Raw genomic sequence first — 24822 nt, 5'->3', positions numbered from 1 at the left:
AAGGATGCCCCTTCTGCCACAGTGATGTTTGTAGCACATCTCACAGGAAGAGTCACTGACATCAGTGGTAGCAGGTAAGGGGAGAGAAGAAATGGAGAGACAGGGATGAAGAGAGGGAAACAGAAGCACGGAGATGGTATAGGAAGACTCTTCTGATATTACAGTCCCAGTAGTCCATGCATTTTTCACCAGTTATTAGCTAGTCCCTTATAAGTATGCGAGAGCCAGACGGATTTCCTGACTCATCATCACACTGAGAACAGAGCTCACCTTCTCAAAAGGAAAAAAAAATAATAGAATTGCGTGCAAATTTCCCTTCACATCTTTATATTCCTGTAATGCCCTTCCCTCAGGGCTCATTGCTCTAAAGTCGACCATCCACTAATATGAACACTACCACTGCTCTCCACATACCCAGAACATTACACCCAGGCTGTCCTCTCTGCTAAGGGGAATAGAGGGACTTTTAGTAAGGAAACTGTACAGCTCAGAAAACGCCTCCCTTCAATCCTCTGCTGCCCTTCTGCTTGCTAAACCTCCTGTGTCCCCCCGAGCCCTCGCTCCATCCACCACCTACATCATTCTCTCCCTCTCAACCCCGGACAGCAGAAAGCTCTAAACTCTAACCTCTCCTGCCCTTGCCTGTTGAGCCACTGGACCAGCAAGTTTGCCCACAGCTTATGTCTAATCTCTTGGCAGCAGCCAGAGATTGGAGTTTATGAACAGTAATAAAAATGTCATTTTAGCAGATCAGCTCCTGGAAGGACCCAGGGAATCCATCAAAGCTCTGTTTACTGAGTAAAGCGAACTCCTTTTCCCAATCGATGAGAAGAAAAGATTGAGTTTTTTGCACCTTCTTCCCAATTTCACAATGCTACTTTTAGAGGCATTTGAGCCATGAGACCCATGTTTTCCCCAAAACCAGAATGCTAAATTCCAAATACCTCATCTTGGTGTCTAATCTAAAGGTCATGCTTCTGAGGGCTTATAAACCAGCTCAAATGCTCTCAAAAACTCTATTCTGCTGCTTTTTTTTTTTCATAAAGTTATTGGTCCAATTCACCTGCTATGAGAAGGTGTAACTCTTCAAAAGAAACAATACGAGCTTGCTCCCGCTCCGACTTTGGTCCCGTTGGAGCCAATATAACTGCCTTTCTCACAGCATTTGAAATGGTTGATACTAAAGATCCTGTTATTATGAAGGCTGAGCTCACCTCCTACAGTTCTTTGGGCAGGAAAGGCTGCTGGCACTAACTCCCCCGATCAGAGTTAGAGAATCAAAGCGTCAAAGGCCCCACTCTTCCCAAAGTCCTGACAGACACACGCCAGATCCAGTCCTGAGTCAGAGCATGTAAAGCCAGAGCAAGCTGCAGGACACTAACCCAAAGCCGAGCTAACAACCCGGCCATACCTGCAGGTCAAAACCTCAGCTCATGCAACTGCCTGACCTCTGAGGAGCTCAGAGCTGTTAATGTTCACCACAGCACCATGAGATCTAAATGAAGACCTCTGTGGGTGTGAATCTTTTTTAAATCTTTATTATTAGGTCTTTAGACCTCTCAGTGTTGCCAGAGTCATGTTTTACAGCTTTTATGTGTAATTTTAGCTTTTTTTTTTCCTAAGTTGAAATTCTTTTATAATTTTATAATCGAGGAGATAGAGCTTTATGAAAACAACTCAGAAATACTGGGAACCGTGCTGGTCAGGCCATAACTCACATAAAGGGTACCTCATCTTAACGCCACAGGAGCAAACTGCCTGAGCTGTTACTGGTTTTGCCATGCCAATATGAGTCTAAGGCAATGTATACTGGCCTGGGGTGGGATTCAGAATTGCACTCATGTAGGAGAGTGGATTTAGGTTGGTCCTTTGTACCCATGCATCCCCACTTTCCTATAGGAAATCTAAGTGTGGAAAGTCTGATGGAGGTTAGATAGGTTGAAGTGTTGTTTTTTTAAACAGAGGACAAGAGGGTAATGAGATATGAAAGTGAGACAGGTGACATAACCTGTTCCCCATGCTCTCAGCTGGCAGCCAGTTCCCAGCGCTGGCCTGGAGTGCAGCCTCAGCCACACAGCTGGATAAACTGGTGGATGCATTTTGTCAGTGCACAGAGCATGTGGGAACAGGGAGGAAGCATGCACCAAAACTGCTATGGATTCAAGCATTGTGCCACAGCAGTGGGCTCCTGTAACTCTGCTGTTCCTGTAAACACACATGTGCTGAGGACAGAAAAGATGAGGCAAAATGCTCAACTAGTGACTACAGAATGGGAAAACACGGAGGAGAAAAGCAAGGTTTCACAGAATCACAGAATGGTTTGTGTTGGAAGAGACCTTAAAGCTCATCCAGTTCCAACCCCTGCCATGGGCAGGGACACCTTCCACTAGAGCAGGTTGCTCAAAGCCCCTGTGTCCAACCTGGCCTTGAACACTGCCACGGACAGGGCAGCCACAGCTTCTCAGGGAAACTGTCCCAGTGTCTCTCCACCCTCATAGTTAAGAACTTCTAATATCTAATCTAAATCTACCACCCTTCCGTTTAAAACCATTCCCCCTTGTCCTATCACTTACTGTAACCCCAGTGGCATGAAGGATCAGAGTCTCCTGAGCTTTGTCTGCCCCCATGGCTCCAAAACGGAGTACCTATCACCATGCAACTCTTCAAATAGCCCTCTATTTCCCAAAAAGGGCTCCACACTTCATGAGATTTGTCCTTCAGGCAGCAGGGCCCAACTGTACTCCTCCTCCCACCCGTCTCACTGCTGATCGTCAATCAAGTTTGAAGGGCAGCACCTTCAGTGAACCATTTGATTTGAGTTTGGAAAACAGGCGGCCAAGAGGCAGAAGGGGTGAGCGGGCAGGGAGCCACTCGCCTTTTGAAAGCAGGCTGCAGTGAAAACACTGCTTATTAACATTGACTAGGTCAGAAAATAGGGAAAAAGAGAAAAAGAGAGAGAAACAAATGCATCTCTGGCACAGCTTCCAATTGATTGCCTGCCATGAAAGCAAAAGCCAGCTGCCATGTTAATTATTCATGATGCCTGGCGCAGAGGGGAGGAAGAGGGGGCGTATGGAAGCCACTCAGCAGTGGAAAATTTGCATATGCAGATAGAAGAGTAGGAAAAAGAGGCGGAGTGCTCCCGTACAAGACAAATGGGATGCACAACACTTCAGCATTTCCTGATCTATTTTCTGCACTTCTTGTCCGTGGCTAAAGAAGTTACTAGTGCTGAGGTCAGCAACAAGTGTGTGTGGATGTGTGTGCACACTGTGTAAAGAAACCACAGAGGTTTTCCAAGGATGAGCAGGGCCAGTTGGTTGTTCTACCACCAGTCACTTCAGGTTAGAAGTTTGCATGGGGTATGAGGAATCCCAGGGGAGCAACAAGAAACTCATTCATGCAGAATCAAAGATTATGATCATGCTTTGAGACTGAGGACTTAAAAGTGCAGCTATAAAAGTAATTACACCAGTCAAGTAGCACAACACAACCTGAAAATGGGTGCAAGCCACTTGTGTTGCAGCTTCTAACACTTCCACTGTAGGAGAAAAAACCCCTGAGGAAAAACATCAGCTCTGCAACCATCGGAGTGTGTGTGTGCAAGAATCAGTACAGTGACATGCAGTGGCAGGGGGTAGAGGAGAGCGAAACAGTAGGATTTCAAGTACATCAGTACAACCACGCACCATTAAAAGCATGCAGAATAATTTGGGGTAAGCAGGTAGAATGAGCTCTGGTCATTCTGCTGTGTCATCACCTAACAAGTCAGTACAACACTCAAAAAAAACAGCACCTTTGACCACTTGAACGATCACTTCTCAGGATTCCAAACAATTTTAATGTCGAACTTAACTTCTATCTTGAGAATGGCCTTCCCTTATCTAGTTTCTATGATGACACTGCACAGCTCAAAGGCCAACTTCCCCATTTTGTTTTGGACCCTTTTAGTATGCAATTTATGCAGTTTAGCACATATGGGACACTTGTGCACACACACATACAGCACGTAAATTGAAATGGTGTAGACCATTAAAATTCATCACAACAGGACCCCTCTCATCCAAACCTAACTGGAAATGCTGCAGAACTGAAATCAATAGGACTTGTATACAAGCACAGACAGCAGGATTTGAGTCAGATCAATGTGATCTTCATGTACCTGGAACATTAACTACAACCAGGTCAGCCTTAATGGGCAACAGAACAGTACATAGAAGAGGGGTGCCTACACTGCACCACCTTTTTGGCTCTTATCAGGAGACTGCTTAGTGTTTATTTTCCTACAACGTATTTTCCTACAAAGTTTTTAATCTTTCCCCCAAATCTACCTTCTTCTGGATTTCCCAAACTGAGAAGCAGAAGTTTCTTGTACTGCTCAGTGACAAGTGCTGTGCATCCTGCTTGGCAAAGATGGGAGATCAAATCCCAGATTTGCACCTGGCTACAATTATTAAATCCATCCCAGTTTTTCTCCTTCCTGCCTTTCTGAGTAGTTGCCCACTCTCTCATTTTTCTCCCATTCTAAACAACAACCTCCAGTCTAAGATCCTTGCCTGTTAAGAGCTGCTCCCAAGACATCCTGTCTTACAGGCTTCAAATTCATCCCTGGTGTAAACTGAAAGCATCTAAGGGGTACTGGACCAGGATGTGGTTAAGCAAGTCACCCATGACCTCCCCAGCATAACACAATCTATTCGCTCATGCAATTGGGTCAGAGCCCTTGGATGTGAATCCTATCGAAAGCCAAGATTAAACCTCATTTGCACGTAATATGGGAATGCAAGAAATTAACATTTAATATCATCACAAAGCCTTCTGGGCTCATCTCAACCCCCTACAGAGCCCAATGGCCCCAAAATGTTTCTTCCAGGCCTTTCCCCTGAAGCTCTCCCCCAGAAGAAAACCTTGGCAGCTTTTATAAGCCCTTCTGGATTAAGCTGAAAAGAAACACACTGACCTTTCTTTGCCCACTGGACTGTCCCCTCGCTGGAATGAACATGGTCTTCAAATTTAGTCTGCAAGACCGTGGCCCGCTCCCGGACTTCCTGAGGGTCCGTGCCACAGGATTGCTGCAAGGGCGGTGGGAGGATTAGAAGAAAGAGAGAATTTGAGTCGGGAATAATGAAGCAGTTTACAATAGATTTAATAACAGTAAAATCACACAGTAACCACCCAGGGGCCAACAAAGGTAATCCTCTCAATATTACTAGAGGAAAAAAAACCACACAGATAAAGATGTTAAAGTCAAAGCAGCCTGTGCGGTGAGGAGAGCAAATCAGTTTTAATTTTGTGTTTTCTAACATCTATCATATATCTTTTTCCCTCACTCCCACCCCCTCCTCGATTCGACATGCCAGATACCACTGCTTGTTTCCATTGCAGTTATTTGGAATAACTCCCCCCAGACTCTAAATTAACAGTTTTAGACTGATGTTGCAAGTTCCTCCTCGGGCAGAAGATCTACATTCACCCTCAGGCTCCAGAGAATGGACCAAATTCTGCACCTGTGAACAAAGCCAACTGTATGAACTTCTCACTATTAATGTCCACATGAAGTTTTCTTACTGTCAACGAGTCATACTTAATCGTAACTGCCATCACGTGGTTCTTCTAGAGCAAGACAAGCCCCTCGCACCAAAGGCAGGACAGAATAAGCTTCCTCTGACCAAAAGGGCAATTTTGCATGCGCTCAAGCATTCCCAGGCTCAGACTGTAAGATGCAGTTCAGGAAATGGAAAACAAACATTCCTGGGAACAAGCTGTTACTGGGAGGAGAAAAGAGGCTGTATCTCTCGCTCTCTCTAAATTACCCAGGCAGAGAAAGGAAACGTGGACAAGGAAACAGGGGAATTTTTGATGGGAAGTTGACAGCAAAGTGCAAAGCCAAGCATCCATGGATGTGAACCTCTCCCAAGAAACAGCCGCAGTTCTCAAAAGCTACTTAGACACAAACCAGCATCCAGGACTAAGAGTGCCAGGTCCAACACAGCAACTTGATACTGGTCAATCCCCTCTTCTGACCAGGGCTGACTGAAAACAAACATCTACCTCCCACGATTCCGTACTAGGCCTGTGCCAAGGCAACAATCCTGTTGTTCCTTCCTGGCAGATTTGCATGCTAATGTTGCAAACCCCTCCTTCCCTCGCAGCTGTGAGCTCACCTCTGCACTGCTGCCAGCCCAGGGGAACTGTATCACACTGACACCGGGAACCTCGTTGATTGTGGAAGCCAGGCAATGCTGCAGGCACCCTACACAAAATGTTTTGCTGACCCAGATCTACCACTCTGTAGCCCAACAGCAAATCTGCCCAGAGACAGACCTCAAACGCAGCCTAAAACTCCCTGCACAGCGCCCTCCTTTGAACTCAGGATCCCCCAGCTTCCAGCCACTGGGTTCAATGAAGCAAACACACATGGGGACTAGAGTTCCTGCTCACTCATTACCTGGACTAACTATCCATTGGCATCTCCAAAGACAGTGGTAGGCACATTAAGGCTACATGAAGAGTCTCCCAGGTTTCTAGCCTCTGCTATGTGCCTCCCAATCCACTTGAAAAAGGCTCACTATACAACTTGTTTCACAGACACCTTTTAGTTTGACTTCATATGCGCCTGTTAATCAGTTGAGACAGTCTCCAGCCGAGGGGCCTCTGTAAAGGTTTAATAAACTACAAGTGGTGCTGCCTCCCGAAGTGGACGCTCACTGCTGTGACTAACAAGTTTCCATTGATGTGAAACATAAAACTTTCTCGCCCCGCCTGCTCCTCCTAGCCCCCATCACTTTTCTTTTGTTAAGCCTCCTGGCAGCACAAAGTGTCACCTTCCCAGCGTTTTTTAATATGAATGTGAAATTAGTGAGGTTTGCCCTTTCCCCTGGCGGACAGAATCCTCTGTTATTAAAAAGTAAAGCACTTTAATAATGAAAACTTTTTCTCTTTTTCCTGTGTTTTAACTGTTTAAAATTAATGAGAAGGGCATAACGGTTGTCAAAGCGATATTGAAAGCCGGGTAGCCAGGACCGAATAAGCACGAAAATCCCTCCAGAGTGTTAAATAAACAGTGCTTCAGCCCCCTCTGAATCCCTCTGTTGGTTATTGTATACATTCTGTAACAGCACTCAGAATAGATCTGAGCACCGGGGAGGCAGAAAGGTTTCAGAATTCCAATAAAGGCCTCAAATTAAAGACAGCCTGGTGCGAATTCCAGGAGAAAATTAAAGAGACCTCAAGCTTAAGTGACAGGTGACTTGCTTCTGTGTCACAACTGTCAGGGGATTTAGTGATAATATGGCAATATATTACAAAGGACTTTTCTTATTCCCCCCTTTAGGTTTCAAAATGAGGCATCTCTTCTTCCTGGTGCTGGGGGGTGAAAAAAAAAAAAAGAAAGACAAAAATGAGGGATAAAAAACTAGGTGCATAATTTCCAAAGTGTGAGGTCAGTCCAAGAGAAATAAATGGAAAAAAAAGCAAATGGCAGGAAACATAATGTACTTGGAAAACAGCTTCTCCCCTCCTCCCATCTCCACCTTGTCTTTTATCCCCCTTCAGACCCTTGAGACAGATCTCATTTCAAAATTGCCCCCTAATGGGCATGAAAACCCTCCGTGTTTGATTCCTGCCTTCCAGGGAGGTTCATCTAAAAAAGTAAAAAACAAGCCAATAATAATCATAAAAAAATAAATCTAAATTTAAAACTGACTCAGAGCCAAACTGAGAAAATAAAACCTGCCACCACAGCTGGGCAGATCAAATAAAACAGTGCTACTGGAGGTGCACTGGAAGCCATCCTGTATGCTTTGCTCACACAGGCAAGCTTTAATCCTCCACGTATCCTGGTTTGGAGGAACAGGACAATTAATTTGAGACCTTACACATTTCTCCAAGACCCAAAAGATAAAAGCCTACCCCAGGGGTTTGCCTGATCTACACTCCATCTAGATGAATTTGTTACATCTGTTAAGTAACAAGCATTGCTGCCATTATGGAGAAATAGTGAGATAGGAGAACTTTTTCTACCTTGTGTTTGCTTAAAAGCCTGTTCTGGCAGATCCCTAACCACCAGTATGATAACTGTGGTCAATAACAACATCTGAGAGCTAAAAGAAGAAATGGACCTGGATGCAAAGTTATTTAACTGGTTCAAGACATTAGGGGACTCCCCCAAATGCCAACTGTGCCAGGAAAAGACACACTTATTTCTTTCAGAAGAAGGAAACCTCTCATTATAAAGACTGCAGCTTTTAGGTTTGAGAGGTTGGCACAAGTATTGAAAGCTTCTGATTTCATTAAAACAATACGTTAATGGGAGAAAGAATTGAAATACAATACAACTAGACTAAGGTAGAAAAGTTCTTTCTTAAAACAGTAAAAAACACAAAAAAGAGATGGGGAAAAAAGCACCAAAATGCCAGGCTGCAACATCTCCTGCTTCCATTATCTGTCAAAACAAAATGAAGGATTTTGTTTTAATAACAACTTTTTACTAACCTCTGCACACCTTCTCTAGAACTCACCAAGTCCCCCTGCCCCCTCCATAAAAGTTGAAAGATCAAATTTATTCTCTTTGTAGGCAGGTGAACATTCACACACCCAGACATAGCCGCATATATATTTTATATACCTAAATATAAAATATACATTTTACAGGCACTTCAGCTTGCTCCCTGGCTGCACACAGAAGCCCAAAATACACACGTTCCAATGTGGTACTTATAATGGACTTTAGTTGAGGCAATGAGAACCGAAGAGCATTATAATGAGGTTCCTGTGTGCATGACTATAATATATACACGACTCAATGCACGGAGAGCTGATAAGCAAAGCTAACATTCTCTCAAATGGCAACATCACAAACAGATCAGGTTCAGCTCCTCATAACAAGTCCTCAATCACTCTCTGTCCTATGCAAAGTCCCACTGCATTCCCAGCTCACTGCACTTGTCTTTACAGCAAATGTACAGAATTTAAGAGAGATTAACCCTCCCGAAAACTTAGAAATGTGCCCCTGCAGCTTCTGAGAAAGCACTGCAGACCACTTACAGAGCCTCTGATAGTGATAAAATACAAAGCTAACAGAATAAAGGTTTGACTGCATTTAACATTTTTTTCATGCAATTCCTGAAGAAGCCTATTTGATATTGACAGAACTACTGTAATTTCATCCCCACTAAACAATACATATTTTTTTCCATAAAGAGAAACTCTATTTCTCAGTCCTGATCCTTTCAGACTCTGAGTCACACAAAACCAGGTTATTCTGTATTTGTAAATTCCTGCAGCAGATTCAGACTGTCCTAAACCCAGGGTGGATATATCTCAGCTCCAGTGAAGTCAACAGCAAAATCCCATTCACTTTGATGGCAGAGGGAAAAGAGGAATTCAATCCCACCTTTGACTGCCAGTGAAAAGAACCAGCTCCTTCTGTACATGTACTCATGTACCCGGCATGGCAGCGCATGCCCAGGCAGCACTGCTGAGCAGAAACCAGAGCAATTGCTGCTTTCAAACATGGTTTGGGTTTGGTATTTTCATGAAGGAAAGGGAGAAAGACAAACGAAGAGTATTTAGAATATTCTGTGCTTAGACATCTAGAATATTTTACAATTTAAAAGCATGGTAGAAATACCTATTTGATGAGTCCTCATAGCAAAGAGACTTGTTAGCTTTTTATTGCTGTTCCTTTGGAACAAGGAACATAAAGGCACTGAGATGTTTAGGTGCGTATTTCTGAAATGAATCAACAATTTTGAACCTCTGCACGTACTGGGCTCTGACATTCAGCAGGCTTTTTCTCCTGCCACTTTTCAAAAGCCACATCATAATTTCCTAGAAAAAACATGTTCTATTTTTTTGCCCAGTTTCCATGAAATAACATTTGTCCTCAAGCCCAGAACAAATAATATTCTGTCCCACGTGAGCAACAAATTTAAAGAGCAATTTCCGCATAAATGTATTTGTGCAAAAACTCTCCAAAAGAAGCCCAAAGTTACCTGCCTATAAGCACACCTGGGAGCAAAGGAAAGTATTTCTAGACAGAACTATTTAACATAATTTTTGAATTAACCAAGCACAACTAAACTTTTACATACTCGTTGAATGAGTTAAGAGGTCATATCCTAGGCATGATCCAGACATTTGAAATACAGGCATTACAGGCTGATTTCAGTGAAAAACCATGCAGTGATGGGTAAGAGCTTTAAACAGAGCTGTATCTCAGACAAGCCACTGGCTTTCTGTGAAATAGAGGGTGTGTAGGGAAACTGAACATCTTTCAAAAGCATGTTTACCAAGAGCACCACAGTTCGTAACAGTCATCTGCAGGAAACAAGAAGGCTCATACATGGTGTAACAGAAACAACGAGCAGGCAAAACAGCAACAAGAGAAAAAAGAGCACGCTGCATCATGCTTGACACATTCTTGACTTCCATTCAAAATGAGGGTTCTTGGAGGATTTAATTTGCCAGAATGCAGAAACACTCAAGACTTCAATTGCAAATGACTGAATTCTGTGAATTAGCAACTTGAAGGCAGACCTAAACCTTGCTGAAGCCAATAAAATATGCCTATCAACCCAGTGAGCTTCAGTTTAGACTCCAAGTAAATACAGATAATAAAACCCCATATGTAACACATCACCAAATCTTATTTCTTAGGAGAAGTTTTGTGTCATTTGTGATCTCCAACAGTATTTTAGTGATGAAAATCCAAGAACAGAAACACTGGGGGGGTGAAAAAACCCCAAGCCTTTGCAGCCAGAAACCTTTACTACTGTCCGTTACAAAAATACTTGCTGAAGAGTTAAAAAATGATGCTTTCTGGGGACAACAGTTTAACAATTGGACAGTTGTGATATAAGGCAGTTCTATAATAATTTGCATTGCCCAGCATCATGGATAGACCAACCCTCGTATTGTAAAGACAAAAGCTAAGGGAAGAATACTTACGATGTTTAACTCCTAAATGAAAACTGGAGCAATTCCAAATCAGCAGAATAACTCACCTTTCTTCCTGGTCTGTGCAATCTGAAGCGATCATCTTTCATCAGGCTCGATAATACTTGCTCCATCTTCATCTCTGAAACACTGAAGCAACAAAGACAAAAAATTACCATTTCTCTAACTTTTCAAATATAGCATGTAAATGAGCCACAGGCTGATAATGGAGAGCAAAAAGATTGAGATTTACACGTTCAACTTAAGAATTTATCCCTGAAATACACAAGATCTTATTCAAGACACTCACTCAGCAACCCTAAAAGTGTAACTACTGCAAAATCTCGACCCCAGCTAAAGTGGTGCTTTCACTGGAAGAGACACAAGTTTGCCCACAATATTGTTGCTGTTACAAGTCACCAACAAACACTCCACTTCTAACAGAGCATCAAAATAACTGAGGGTGGACTTTCAGTTCACTGGGAGTCTCCTTGGTTCTCAACCAGAGTAAATGATTCAAGAAAAATATTAGGTCTTGAGTTATATTTTCTTTGTTTTAATAATATTTCTTTCCTTGAATTGAGAAGCACCAAGACAACTGGGAACCATTTACATTTGGTTACACTTTCCACTAAGAGAAACTCAAACCAGAGTTGAAGCAGCTCAGAACATTAAACGCTTCTTGCAGATTTACTTTATAACAGTAAGATCTGTAACCTCCACTTTGAACTCAGAGCACGTCAAACATTTTATTGTACATTAGATGCCATGGGCAGGGAGCAGTTCTCTTACACCTAGTCTCCCCCAGTTTACTTTCCAGATTCCCTGGAATCAGAGACAGTGCTCAACCCTCAAAAGAACAAAGTGCTTTGATGTTTACACACATTTGTTTCCACCTATGCTAGCGACCACGCTCCTAAAACCTAAGCTGTATAAAGACACAGCTCCTTCTTGTCACAGGGACTCAAGCTCAGAGTGTAAAAACAGGATCCCAAGGAACATTTCCTACCAAGCCAACTCTTCTGAAGCCTCCTTCCCTCTGGTCACATCACTGCTCTTTCCCACAAGATCTTACATCATTCCAACTTCTTACTACATTGCTTGGGTCTTCTTGATGGACACACACCCCCTCCAACTCACTTATAGCTTCAAAAGCCACCTCTGACACCAAATACACTGTTTGATTTCCTTCCCTATTCTGAGAACTCACCTTCCCTCTCATTTGAAGTGCAAAGCCAAAGCCCAGCCCAGTAGGGACCCTACAGCATCTTTTTTAAATACAGGAGACTCAGTCAGCTGTCCTAGCCAGGCTTCACACTGGGCATTTATTTTCATTCTGTCGACTCACATTCCTCCTGTAGAGTCAACCAGATGATTTATTCTCCAGCCCTGCCTGCGAGACACTGCTGGGTACTCTTATGGCCCAGATACTGGAAACGCTTACAAACCTGCTTCATTTTAAAGTGCGTGGTCCTACTTAGAGCTGCATTTATAGGAGACTAGAAATTCTTCGTCCTCTTTAATGCTGTCTTGTGGGGCACATGTACACCAGGTGACAATACAGGAACAGCTGTGCAACTCCAGGCCATTAATATTACAGCTGCGTCCAAACTGGGTCCCATTTCCAAGGGAATTACCCAGATGATAAAAGCTGAAGTTCATGGGCCCAAATTTTCAGCAATGGGCAAAGGTCACCTCTAGAAAAGAAATTCTTTTCCTTTTTATGCCAGAATATATCATAAATACTGCATGATTATTTATGCAGTTCAAGGAGTTCATTTGAGGTTACATCAGTCTAAAGAAGAGAGAAATCTTGGGAGTCCAACAGTTCTCTGAGACTCCTGATGTCAGATGACTATAAAGATGCATGCGGTTTCTGAAAGGAAGCATTACTCTTTAATTTGTAAATTACAGAAAGACATTCTAACAACAAGGATATTCCCTTCCTTTTCACTCAAAGATCTCTAAACACCTGGCTAGGAAGAACGGATGAATCTTTGCCACACTGTGTAACAGGATACCACAATCCTTGCCTGTTCCCCAGTCCTTCCCAGTTAAAGTGACAAATACCTTTACTTTTGCAATCTGCCTTTTCAGCCTCAGCCAGCTCACCACCACAATATAAAGAAAGGAAAAAAGATGGTCCAGAGAAACATCCAGCCTGGAAGGTATAGTGTAGCCCTAAGATATCCTATATGGGAGACAAGCAGCTGGGACTCACGATGTAGCAGATTCCTCTGCAGAGGATGTGGAGAAAGGCGGGAGAGTGATGGGAGAGAAAGGGAAATGGAGCATAAAAAGACAACTGAGGGTTTCTCTGTTTGGTTTTGAACAGTATAACAGCAAATTAAAACATAAACGGCAATCACTTAAGCAAGAGAAAAGCATACCCCATCTCCCCCCCCCCCCGCCAAAGGTTGCTTTGACACCGCCATGAATGAAAACGTCAAACCTCTGACATTGATTTGTGTGGGATGTCACCCCCTCTCCGATCCTCCTCTCGCCTGGCGCGCCGCCAGCTCGCAGCCTAACAGATATGTGAACCGGGTTCACAGCGGGGAGCGCCGCGTGAGGGGGGCGAGCACAGCCCTCCAGAAGGGAGAGAAATGACTCGTGCCTTCACGGCGAGGCGCTTCCCTTTATAAATTAGTTAGGCCGCCGTTAGGAGATAAAGAAATTATCTGATAGCTGTCGAGGCAGGCGCTGCTAGATTGCAGTTGAAGGAGCTAAAAGAGACATAAGGGAACAAAAAAAAATAGAAGTGAACCTCGCTGACTTTCTTCTGCTTCTTGCCTCCCTCCTTTGAAGGAAAATCTGTTAGTTACGCTGAGAGCTGAGACAGAACATTTTGGAGTCTAACCTTTAAAATAAAGAAGAAAGAAAGAAAGGGGAAATGTAAACATGAGTGTGCATGTGCACGCACGCAGTTACAGTTCGGTAGAGGAACCACAACTTCAAGCCACACAAAGACCGAAAGGAAAGTTGCAGAGAGATGCATGCGGCTTTCTTGAGCCCCATCGGGAATTACTGATCTCAGCAGAGCCAAAGTGAGACCGTTTTGGCAAAGGCTAACGCTGCTTTTCCACAGTGGAAGCCAAGGAGAGGCTTCAGGTACCGGTGAAAATTAATTGCGAGCGATTTCCAATTTCAAAGGCAGTCATCCCTAATTCCGAAGTGGATTTTCATCCAGGAACAAAGCCACGTCTGCTCTCATTACTTCCGACTCTCAACATTTCTGGACTTGCTCCCATGCATGCTGGGGTGGGTGGAGGGGCTTAAGAAGAAACTCTAGGTCAGATCCTCATCTACTGTAAAGCAGCACGGCACGGCTCATTTACACCAGCTGAAGGCTGCGGGGACCCATCTCACGCTTTGTCTTCTCAGAAATACATATTTTATGAAGTATTTACATTTCAATAAACCCAGCAGGAATTTCACTTAAAAAAAGAGAAAACAAATTTAAAAAAAAATAATATTCACACCACACATTCCCCCTCCACAAACCCCAAAGATTTAAAAATTAAGCAAAGAATAAAAAAATGCAAACTCCAGAAACTTGTGCAGTCCAAGTCAAAAGCTACGAAGACTCAGGGTAACGAAACAAAAACTACCAGTGCTTAAGAGGATCAGTGACAGTCCAACACATGCTGTCTTTCGCCCTCGCACTGAATTAAATTGTCAGGATTATCACCATAATGCTCTGTTTATGAAGGGTAATGGCAATTTGGGCTGATGGCACTTGCTGCCTTTAGCTTCGAGCTGCCTTCCTGCATCTTCTCTGTAATTCATCAGCTCTTTTCTATCCCGTTGCCCCTTCTCGCACCATGCGCTACTGTATAGGAAGAGCGGAGGACGCATGACTGCAAAGAGGCCGAGTCATCCACCCATGCCAATTAGACACTCATCTTCTTCCATCTGAAGATGGGGGTCAAGGAACGCAAATCACACTCCTTTTTGGCAAGTCCCTCATCTGCAGGGCAGCATGTTTTATGAAGAACATAAAACAAAGAAAGAAGAAAAGACCATCCCCAGAGTTGTTGGGCTCTGTTGATTTGAGAAGTGGAGCAAAAAAGAAGTATTAAAAGAAACCTCCCTCTGCTCATTCAGCAGTCTTCTACAGATCCATGAAGAACATGGTGAGCTCAAGAGGTCTCCTCAGCAGATATAATTACCAGTGAGAGTGACACTGCTCCTTAAACTTGTTAAGAAACAACAAAATGGGATAGAAGCATTAACATTTAAAATAAAAAAGGAGGGAAATTTCCCTCTGCTTCTTCCAACACTTCCAAAATATTATAAAATAGAAAAATAGAACTTTCCACTTGGGAGTTAAAAATTCACAATTATGTGGGATTTCACCTTTAAATGTCAGTGCTGTTTGTTACATGAAAAAAACCCCTGTCAGCTTAGCCCTCCATGTCTTGCTGGTGTCTGCTTAATAGATAGTTACCTGGGATGATGGATGGCTCTTTGTTAGACCACTAAATGGCTCACAGCCTAGAATAAGCCTGTATTTACTGCCAACATTTGTTTGTTTCAAGGATGCAAACCCAAATACGACTCCGAGCAGCTCCACCCGACATAAACACAAGAAATAAGAGAGAACTAATTTGTGCATGAGTTTACAGGGCTCCACGAACACTAGTACAACACTGAAGAGACTCTACTTGGCTGATGTTCTGAAATGCTGAGAGACAGCAGAGCAGGTAGCAAGGAGAGTCACATACATCCAGCTGACTGCTGAGGAGGCTTGAGACCTGATGGCACTCCTGACTATCAATGCTGAGCAGATTCTTGTGGTTTTTCTTCACAAAAGGACCATTGCACAAGGAAGCTGGACCAAAATCTCATCATAGGTTGGCCATCAGGTAGCTGACTGCACACTGGGCTGGTCCTTACCCACCCTTCCATGCTTTCCTTACTGCCTACTCCCAAGTCCGAGCTAGAGATGGTCAAACAGCTTTCTGAGCTAGCTGGGAAGCACACCCCACTTTTGGACTACAGAGTCCGCCCCCCTTATTACCTTCCAGGACCGCACTGGGCACTCACCACTTGCAGAAGGCCCTACTATTCCTGTCACAAGCCACTTGCACAACTCATCTTGGCCAATTACGTGCCAGGTATGACCCACAGCTCCCTTGCTATTTCCCCGCCGGATCTCTCCTGAAGAGAAATCACAATCTCTGACAATATGGTGCTATGCAGGCAGATGGCCAGTTAGCATTTGACAGGCTCATTTGACTTGTGATCTCCACATAGCCACAATTTGAACCCAGGGCCAGACAGATAACAATGGAGTGCAAAGGATCTCTGACTATCGTCTCCTCTCTGCCCCTCACCACACACACGCACTCACACACAATCTGTCAGGCTGATGATTTTCACACACTTTCCTTTTCTCCTTTTGCTAGTCTGGGGCCGGTCCTGGATCACAAGAATTAATAAATTCTTATTAAAACCTGCACGAGACACAGTCCCGCTGCAAGTGCCACGGAAGGTTAATTAGCAAGGATGAGCTGAAACTTTTGTTCGCGTTTCTGACTCACTTAATCTTGTGAGAAGCCAGCAAGCTGACATATTCTGCCTCCGAAGGCGCCAGGACAAGCAGGCTGTTCCCGTGACAGCCAATGCGAGCCGTCCTCCCGATCCGGTGGATGTATTCCGCAGGTGAAGCCGGAGCATTATACTTCAAAGAGGGAACATGAGAAGGGAAAAAAGGAATTAACAGAACACGGCGTGTTAATTATGAACGACACAGCCCGCTCATCTGAAACAAAAGGGATCTTAGCAAACCCCACACGCTGCACCTCCCTCGGAATTGGCCTGTTTATAAAGAGCCCATCAGGCTCATCCCTGTAACCATCACTCAGCCCCCTCAGCCCCAGCAGTTTTTTGACATGTGAATGTGACACATTGGCCAACTTTCAGATAATAGGACGGCTTCTCCATCTCAGTGTCTCTCTTTGCCTTTTACATTTTATTTCTATACAGGCACATCAGGAACCTGTTTGCTTCCCTTAAATAATAAAATAAAATAAAAAAAATCTCAGAAAGACCTTAAACCATAGTGCCCCAATGGAGCAGGAAGCCGCCTGCTCTGTGTCATCAAATAGAAGATAACTGATTCAAATTTGGACTTGGGCTAAATTGCTTTGTTTTGATTAAAGCAAATCATAGCTGGTTACTGGAGAGAAGAAAAAAATCTAAGAGAGATGAGGGAGTAAGTGCTTTCAGCAGTGTAAAATGCAGGTAACAACTCTCTTCCCATGTACAACTATCAGGCAGCATAAAAACGTTGCTTAAAGTCATCCCCAATATAGTGGTGCCTCTCATTTACTTCACTGGGAATGAAAACTGCCCAGCTATTTGCAAGATCTGATAAAGGGTGACATATTTCCCTCCCTTTAACCTCCCCCTATTCTTTCCCCCCTCCTCTCTTTCCTGGAAAAATGAACATGCACAGAGATACTGCTCAGAAATGAGCCCTCAGCAGTTTAACTGGAAAAAACCCAACCACCAAAGCCCACTATAGTGTTTATACCTGTGCCCTCTGGCAAAGTTTCTACTGGCTAGAGGTGTGAGTAAGATGCTGTGAGCAATCTAATTGCTCCCTGCAGGTCCTTGCTCTTGGACACAGCTCTCAGGACAGCTGAGATTTCGCCTTCTGGACACACAGAAGTCTCCCAGGGCTTTAGGTAATTTGCACTGCGTTCTAACACTGGCAACTATATCTTTGGTTAAATTATATTAATATACAGATCTGGGAATTAAAGACTTCACTTCCCCAGCCTTCTCCAGCTAGCTAGCTGCTGCAAAACCTTTCTTTTTTAAAAACACAAAATTAAAATCAAATTTGTTACCTGAAGGGATGAGGTAGAAATTAAAAAGCCTTGTTGAGGCTCTGAGCCCTGTTCTTTTTACCCAGGTGTCACTTGATACATGAGAATCTCTGGATCAGTTTTTCCTCAATTCAACTCACCTTTTCTTAATTATTAATCTTTTATAAAAATGAGATCTACTTCATGCTCTCAGCTTCCTCTTTGATACGACAGGCTGCTATTTTTAAGGTTCAATCCATCTCCCTTAGTTTCTATTTTTTTTTTTCCAAGACAATATTTCTGTCAACAGCAATGCAGCAGTGGGTTTTTTTTGTTGTTTGGTTGTCGGTTTTTGACCAGGGAAAATCTGAACTATGCAGTTCTACTGAAAGCTGAAGGCTTACAGCTCCAACCCAGCAAAGCCTCACTTGCAACGTTCAGGGGTCACTGCACAGACACTATTGGGCTACTCAATGTTTAACATTAGGATCACACATAAACTCCTAACAGAACTGCCTCCCCAGCAAGCTGAGAAGCACAGAAACACAAAACTGTAATAGAGATGGTCAGTACTTAACAAGATTTGGCTTCCTGTAGGGGGAAATGGAGGGCATTTCCTCCCAGCCTGTAAAATACTATTATACAGCTGGTAACACTGGAGTTATTGAAGAGGAAAACAGACTATCAAAACCAAAGGTATGATAACAATGCTGTATCCTAGCAAAACCCTGAGTCCCCATCCTGCAGCCAGGAACATGTGGGTCTCCCACACCTGTAGGCATCAGCACAAAGACCAGCAAGCTGCAGAAAGAGGGACTGGACAGGAGAGGGATTTCATCTGAGCAAGACTGCACTTCATACATAGGTACACACATACACACACAGCAAACCTACCTGCACGATCCATGTCACTTGAGGCAGGTCTAGCCCACGTGCTGCAACATCCTTTAAAATTAATAAGGAAATTACTTTAGTAAAAATGCTTTGAAGATATCAGCAAAGTAAGAAATCTTCTGGGATGGCAATTATGCCAGGAAACAACTAGCTATGCAAGTAGGAATTTTACGTGCCTTGTTCGGGGAGAGATGGACCAAAGGTCAGAAATAATATTGAGGGTTTAAAACACAAGGAGTATTGTGAACAGACTAATACAATAGAAATGATCCACTACTATGGCCCAAAGCCTGGAGGATATAAAACCACCTCTTTCAGGAGAGTGGTGTTGAGTTACAGCAGTCTGTTACAGTCCCTTTATATTATATCTGAGAGAATCAACTGTCTTAATGGCAGTGATACCTTCGGTTCTTCAGTTTGTTTCACTGATGAAAACACATCTGCTCATAGGCACCTACTACCCAAACAATGAGAGAGGTAGAAGGAAATCTCTGGAAGGCATCACTATTTCTGAGCATACTTTTCTTCACAGAAGGCCTAAGAATTAAAACCTAGCTGCTTATGATGAAGAGGAAAATGGCCATACAGCCAATGGTCAAGGATCGTAGGCCTTGAGTGGAATGCCCAAAGACGCCCTGATCTCCACCTACAAATCATTAGTTGTTTCCTAGGTGATGGGCTGAAGTTGAGGAGCAGGTGACTTGCAGGTCACTTTTTTTGGTCAACAAACAATTTATTAGAACCTGCAGGAAGCTGGAGTACAGCTTGAGGAGAGGGGACTTCAGCTACCCCTGAGATTTTCACCAGTCTTGTTTCTATTTGGAGAAGCAAAACTCAGCCCTGAAGAAACAAGTCTGAAGCTGCTGTCAGCATTGTTATTTGATGTGCCAGCTGGTGAGAAAACCCATCAACTTGGAGAAGGACTGGAATGGGACCCTTTAGTTATCCACAGCCAGTATAGCTCGAAAAAACATACCCTTTCAAAGAGAAAAGTGAGTGTAAATACTGTTCAAAACGGAGAGAGAGCATAAACATGTTTCAATCTCCCTTCTTGATTTTCTGTTCATTAGTAATGTCCTCACATACTCCTTGGATTTTACATTCACCACACACAATAGCAGAGCAGGTGTGCAGATTTAACTCTGTTAGGAAATGTTTTGGAACACATGTATCTTTTAGCTAGTTGCAAAATAGAATATATTAAGAACGTAAGCAGGAGCTTAATGTACTAAAAATGTGTCAGCCACCCACTGAAGTGTTTTCATGCAACTCCCACACACGTTAAAAGACTCGGAAGCTGATGTTTTGGCAGCAAAGGCCTTCCCATAAGCACTAGCCAGGTTGCTTTGTGCCTCCAACTGCAGTAAAAGAGGAGACACTTTCCACAGCGCCCACTCTGAAATAACACACACTTTCGCTCCAACACGCTCATTAAGCAGCGACTTGTTCCCAGAGTCAGAATGAACAGATGCACAAAAAGCCATTTAAAGGAGGTTGGAGGAAATAAATCAAGAGAAGTCGGGGACCGTGTACAGCAGTTACCAGGATAACAAGATTATAAACTCTACAGCACAATCAGACAGGAGTGCTGATGCCTCATTCCGATCAGGTTGGCCTTGTTACACATTTCCATGCTGACAAGTCTTTGGTCTTTTCCTATACTGTGCTCTTTCTCATACCCAGTAGTCTAGGGAAGGCTGTGTTTGATGGGAGGACTGTCACCTTGCGGCAGGGTCAGCTTACCCAAAATAAACAGATAGCCAAGCTGCCCCTGTGGTCAGGAGCAGGCACCTCCAACATGCGGAAGAGAAGGAGACAGCAGGGGCAGGAGCCATCCCTCTCATCCATGAGGATTTTTTCTCTCCTCTTCTAAGATACCTTTTTCTCAACACCTCTGGCTGGGAAACTACTGCTGCAGACAGTATTGTTCTCATATGCATTAGCCAAAGCATGCAGAGAAGTTGAATAGTTAACCAAAAGCCTAATAAATAGCCAGGGACAACATTTTTGGAGGAGGCTTTCTCCCATCATCAGCCTTGCACTCACTATTGCCTTCACAATCCCACCAACTCCACTCAGCTGTTACTGCCACATATCAGCAGCTATTCTCCTGGGGTTTAACTTGGCTTTCTATCAGAAGTGTCTTGGGATTTACTGGTAATTGGAGTGTTTTGCAAACTCTCAAAGATTCCTCAGTATCAGTCCACCTGCGTCTCCTGTAGCTCCTTTTCCTCAAAGACCACAGCACACAGCAGCAAGGTAGAATTAGGATAAAAAGTTTTGAGTTGATTTGCTTTCCCCTGCTGGCAGAGCCCATGAGCTTCCCGCTTCTCAGATCTTTAGAAAGTATTTGTGGGTCACCATACCAGGAAAGAATACAACTCAAGCAACAGTCATCCAGTTTTGCTAGCACTACATTTATTCCACACACAGAATCACTAACCTGCCAGTGCTCTTCCAAAAAGCCCAATAGATTTCTAATGTACTACTTTTCCACTGCCACAGACAGTATTGCCCTTTCCATGCATGACCTCACACCACCATTCCTTAATAACGGGGAAATCTGGAATACGAATTGCTGATCTAGAATCAGCAAGTCACCACTGATTCCTTTCAATGGGCAACCAAAGGGAGAATTAAGTGGCATCTAAGAGGAGAAAGGAGAAATAACCTACACCAGTGCAATTTTAAAGAAAACCCAGATGCCAAGCAAATGTGATGACCTGAAGCCTTAACCATATTCCTGCCCCCATCCCAACTGCAAGCCACAGAATGGCACAGTACCAAGGTACAATCCACCTGAGGACCCCTAAAAATGCTGAAATTTCTGCTTCTAACAATTCATGTTACCAGCCTGTGCTTGTGGTAATGGGGTACAGAGAGGTGGGTGCAAGGCAGCAAAGGGCAGAAAGGTCAGACCAAAAGCAAGGCACTGTAGAAGATCCAACAGACACAGCCACAAAAGTTTTGCAAGGGCCTTGGTTTGTTCAGTCCCTCTCACACAATCTAATTAGGGCAAAGGAAATTGCTAAAGTTGCTTTTGAAAGACACTCAATGGTGAGGTCTTGAAGGCCCTGAGCTTGACAATTGGCTGCCTACATGAGGCCTAGAAGTACAGATGGAAGGCAGCTTGCTCAGGTGCCAGGCTGTCAGTTGGATTAAAATGACTCATTTATTTACCAAAGAACCTCACAAAGTGCTTTAGCTAACAGGCAGAGAGGGCCTAACGGCTCTCCAAGCTGGGGAAGAAGCTCTCTCGCCTTCCCGGCCTGCCAAAAGTCATTACTGCCGAGTGTGGAAAGCCATCAGCAGGATAGAGACCCCCGTCGGCAGGGTGACAGATTGGGCTGCGTAATCAGAGGAGGAAGGGGAGAGCACAGAAGCTGTCAGAGGTGAAAGCTCTTGGCTGGGGCCGCCAGAAAACTGGCAAGATGAGTTAGCGTGACTGAGTAAACAGCAAACAATCTCCAAATGATCTTTCCTCTCTCCCTGGAAGAGATGAACTTGTTTAAAAGGCACATCCCAAAGGAAGCTGCAAAGAACTTCAGTGAAGGAGAGAGAAATAAATCTGGATGAGACCCTCTGAGATACACAGCCCTTCCTTTATTTTCTTGTCTGCCAGCTTATATTGTCTGGCAAAAATATTTTATGGAATATATTAATATACATATGACATAGAGCAAATTAATAAAAGGAACAGCAGGTCCCATTGCTTACTAGAGCGGAAAGATGGGTGGAGAACATGGCATAAGGGACAAGGGAAGGACAGCAACATTATTTGTGTTGCTCTTTTGTGAGCCAGGTTTCAAGATTTCGTGGGCACAAAACACGATTTTGCAGTAAAAAGAACAGAACCCTCTTTCTGCAAAACCTTTTTGCTGATATGAAGAAAAGCATCAGAAAAAGCAATGCCCTCGCAGGCAGGAGGTGGTCGCAGTGCCTGGCTGCCCTTTGGACATCTGCGTTGGGGAGGCACCTGTAATGTGGGACTAGTGCAAAGTGTATCTCTATATTAAGGTGTCCATATGGTCCCCATTACTGTGGTAACAGGCCACCTCCTGGTTTCAATGCATTTGTCCTCCCAACATCTCTGTAAGATAGAACAGTGCTACTATCCCCATTTTACAGATGGGGAGCTGAAGCACAGAGAGATTTTGGACTCAGACACACAACTTACTGTGCTTAACGTGCTAACCATGTGCCAGCTGAGCCACAGTAACAGTAACTGTCAGGATTTGCATCCCTGCTTTGCAGTAAACGCAAAGTAGCTTAGATGGAAATGAAGGAGGGTTACGATAAATGCATTACTTTACCCTCTTCATGGCAATCTAGGTTAATTCACAATACCTCCCATTTTTGACAGGTCAGAAGCAAACACACAACTATCGCTGCTCAGCTGACGTGTGGCTACTTGCCTTGTCATCACAATTCCATATCCACTTGCACAGAGTCTGTGGCATGGCAGGAAATCAAACCACATCTCCAGTGTCTCAAGATGGGGATCTCATCTACTGGGATTTCTTTATCCAACTTATTCTTCCTCCTACCTTGTCAACAGCTGTACATTTCCTGGCAGATTTTTCCTGTCACAGGCTGCATTTCCCTTTTGAGCAGTCTCACCCCAGAACTGATATTCCAGTGATTGCAATGATTCCATTTTCTCTTTGTCTAAAATTGAGCATTCACTGTCTTTCCAAACTTATAAACTTAAATTTCAGTTTAACAAGACATGTCCCCAAAATTTCTCATTAAAAACAGCATGTACATGAAGCATAACAAAGTTCAGCTATTATTTAGAATTTACCAAACACTTTTTATCTTCAAAACACTTAATCTACACCACTGAGTGATTTAAGCTTTGTTATCCTCCTCAGTTAAGACATTGACTTATTACCTCTGTACACATGTAAACCAAGTTATAGTTACACTTATGCATTGCAAAGATGCATTTTGACCTTGACCACATCACTGAAAGGTTGTACACACATGCAAGGCCAAGACTAGCACGAACAAGTACAATTTTACAGGTGATACAATACATAATTTGGCAAGACTAAATCAAACACTCCCATCCACATGGCAGCCCTAGTTTGAACTCAGGCATTCAAAAGACAAAATTCACCCCCCACTCTGAAAAAAAAAAGGGCAACTAGTTTCCTTTAAGAATAATCTGCTGCAAGAAGAGGAGTCATTTCAGAGCCGGAGAGGGTTTCTCAGCTCTAATTACTCCCGATCGCTGTAATTTACAAGTTTGCGGTGGGTAGAAATCGCCAAGATTCACACATTTTCAGATCAACAGCTGCCACTATTAGAGAGCAAATCGTGCAGCCTTCTGCACCACTGCAGCAGGCTAGCTGTGGCACCGACAGGTCAGAAACGAGAAGAGGAAGGTGCCACCACAGCACAAGGGTGCCAGCAAACTTCAGTAGAGGACAAGAATTTCTCCCTCAGCACCCTTGAAGGAAGCTTGAAGGGCAAAGCACGGAGAGCAGCAGAGCGTGTGCATTTCTAGTGACACCATTCTCTGGTTGGGCTTCCCTTCCATCCCTGCAGGTTTTTGTTTTTAACCTTGGGGTAGTCACTAAGATGGGAAATATCACTTTACATCCAATTTACCTGGCAGTTCTGGGGCATACTACAAATGAGGATTGCATTCTACTGACTGTATCTAGAGAGCAAGGTTCCAGCTTCAAATGATCAGATTTTTCCAGATGTAAGACCATGCAAAATACTTAGAGGCCTCTTGAATCAGACATACGATTTTCCTGTATGTGCTACCTTGCAGGAAAGGATCATGTACACGTTTGCAAAGAGGGCACTGGTCCTTATTTGACATGTGAGATGCAGAAAAAGGAGATGACTTTCCTCAAGGTCAGACAGCGAGCTGGAATTAGAGCTCAGTGCCAAATCCTCTGCTCTACCATTAGGTATCAGACAGGCCCATTAGCGTGGAGCTGCAAAGGGACTCCAAGTTACTTACAGTGCAAAGCAAGATGCCCGTCTTGGATTTCAGGAACTCCTGGAAGACCTCTGTTCTTTCCTAGAGGATTGAAACAGAAAAATGGAAGACTGCTTACGCACATTACAATCAAACACAAAGCAAATTAGCTAACGTAACAATTTAGCAACTATGCCTTGTTCACTAGATCATGTAGAGCTTCAAAAGCAAAGG

General features: G+C 43.6%; 1 protein-coding gene across 5 annotated transcripts in view; it reads right to left on the bottom strand.

Annotated features, from left to right (window-relative positions):
* The window catches only part of DDX31 (DEAD-box helicase 31), a 57184-nt gene that overhangs the window by 13139 nt on the left and 19223 nt on the right, over positions 1–24822 (bottom strand). For all 5 annotated transcript variants that reach the window (XM_030506782.1, XM_030506778.1, XM_030506779.1 and 2 more), the window contains 5 exons: positions 24631–24690; positions 18651–18701; positions 16485–16624; positions 11007–11088; positions 4961–5072 (listed from right to left, as the gene is read on the bottom strand). In XM_030506782.1, the coding sequence (XP_030362642.1) occupies positions 4961–5072; positions 11007–11088; positions 16485–16624; positions 18651–18701; positions 24631–24690 (445 nt within the window). The remainder of the gene's footprint in view (positions 1–4960; positions 5073–11006; positions 11089–16484; positions 16625–18650; positions 18702–24630; positions 24691–24822) is intronic.

The sequence above is a fragment of the Strigops habroptila genome, chromosome 15 (genome assembly GCF_004027225.2).
Source record: "Strigops habroptila isolate Jane chromosome 15, bStrHab1.2.pri, whole genome shotgun sequence".
Taxonomy (NCBI): Eukaryota; Metazoa; Chordata; class Aves; order Psittaciformes; family Psittacidae; genus Strigops; species Strigops habroptila.
The sequence above is the reverse complement of the archived record's forward strand: the minus strand, read 5'-3'. Positions and strand labels throughout refer to the sequence as shown.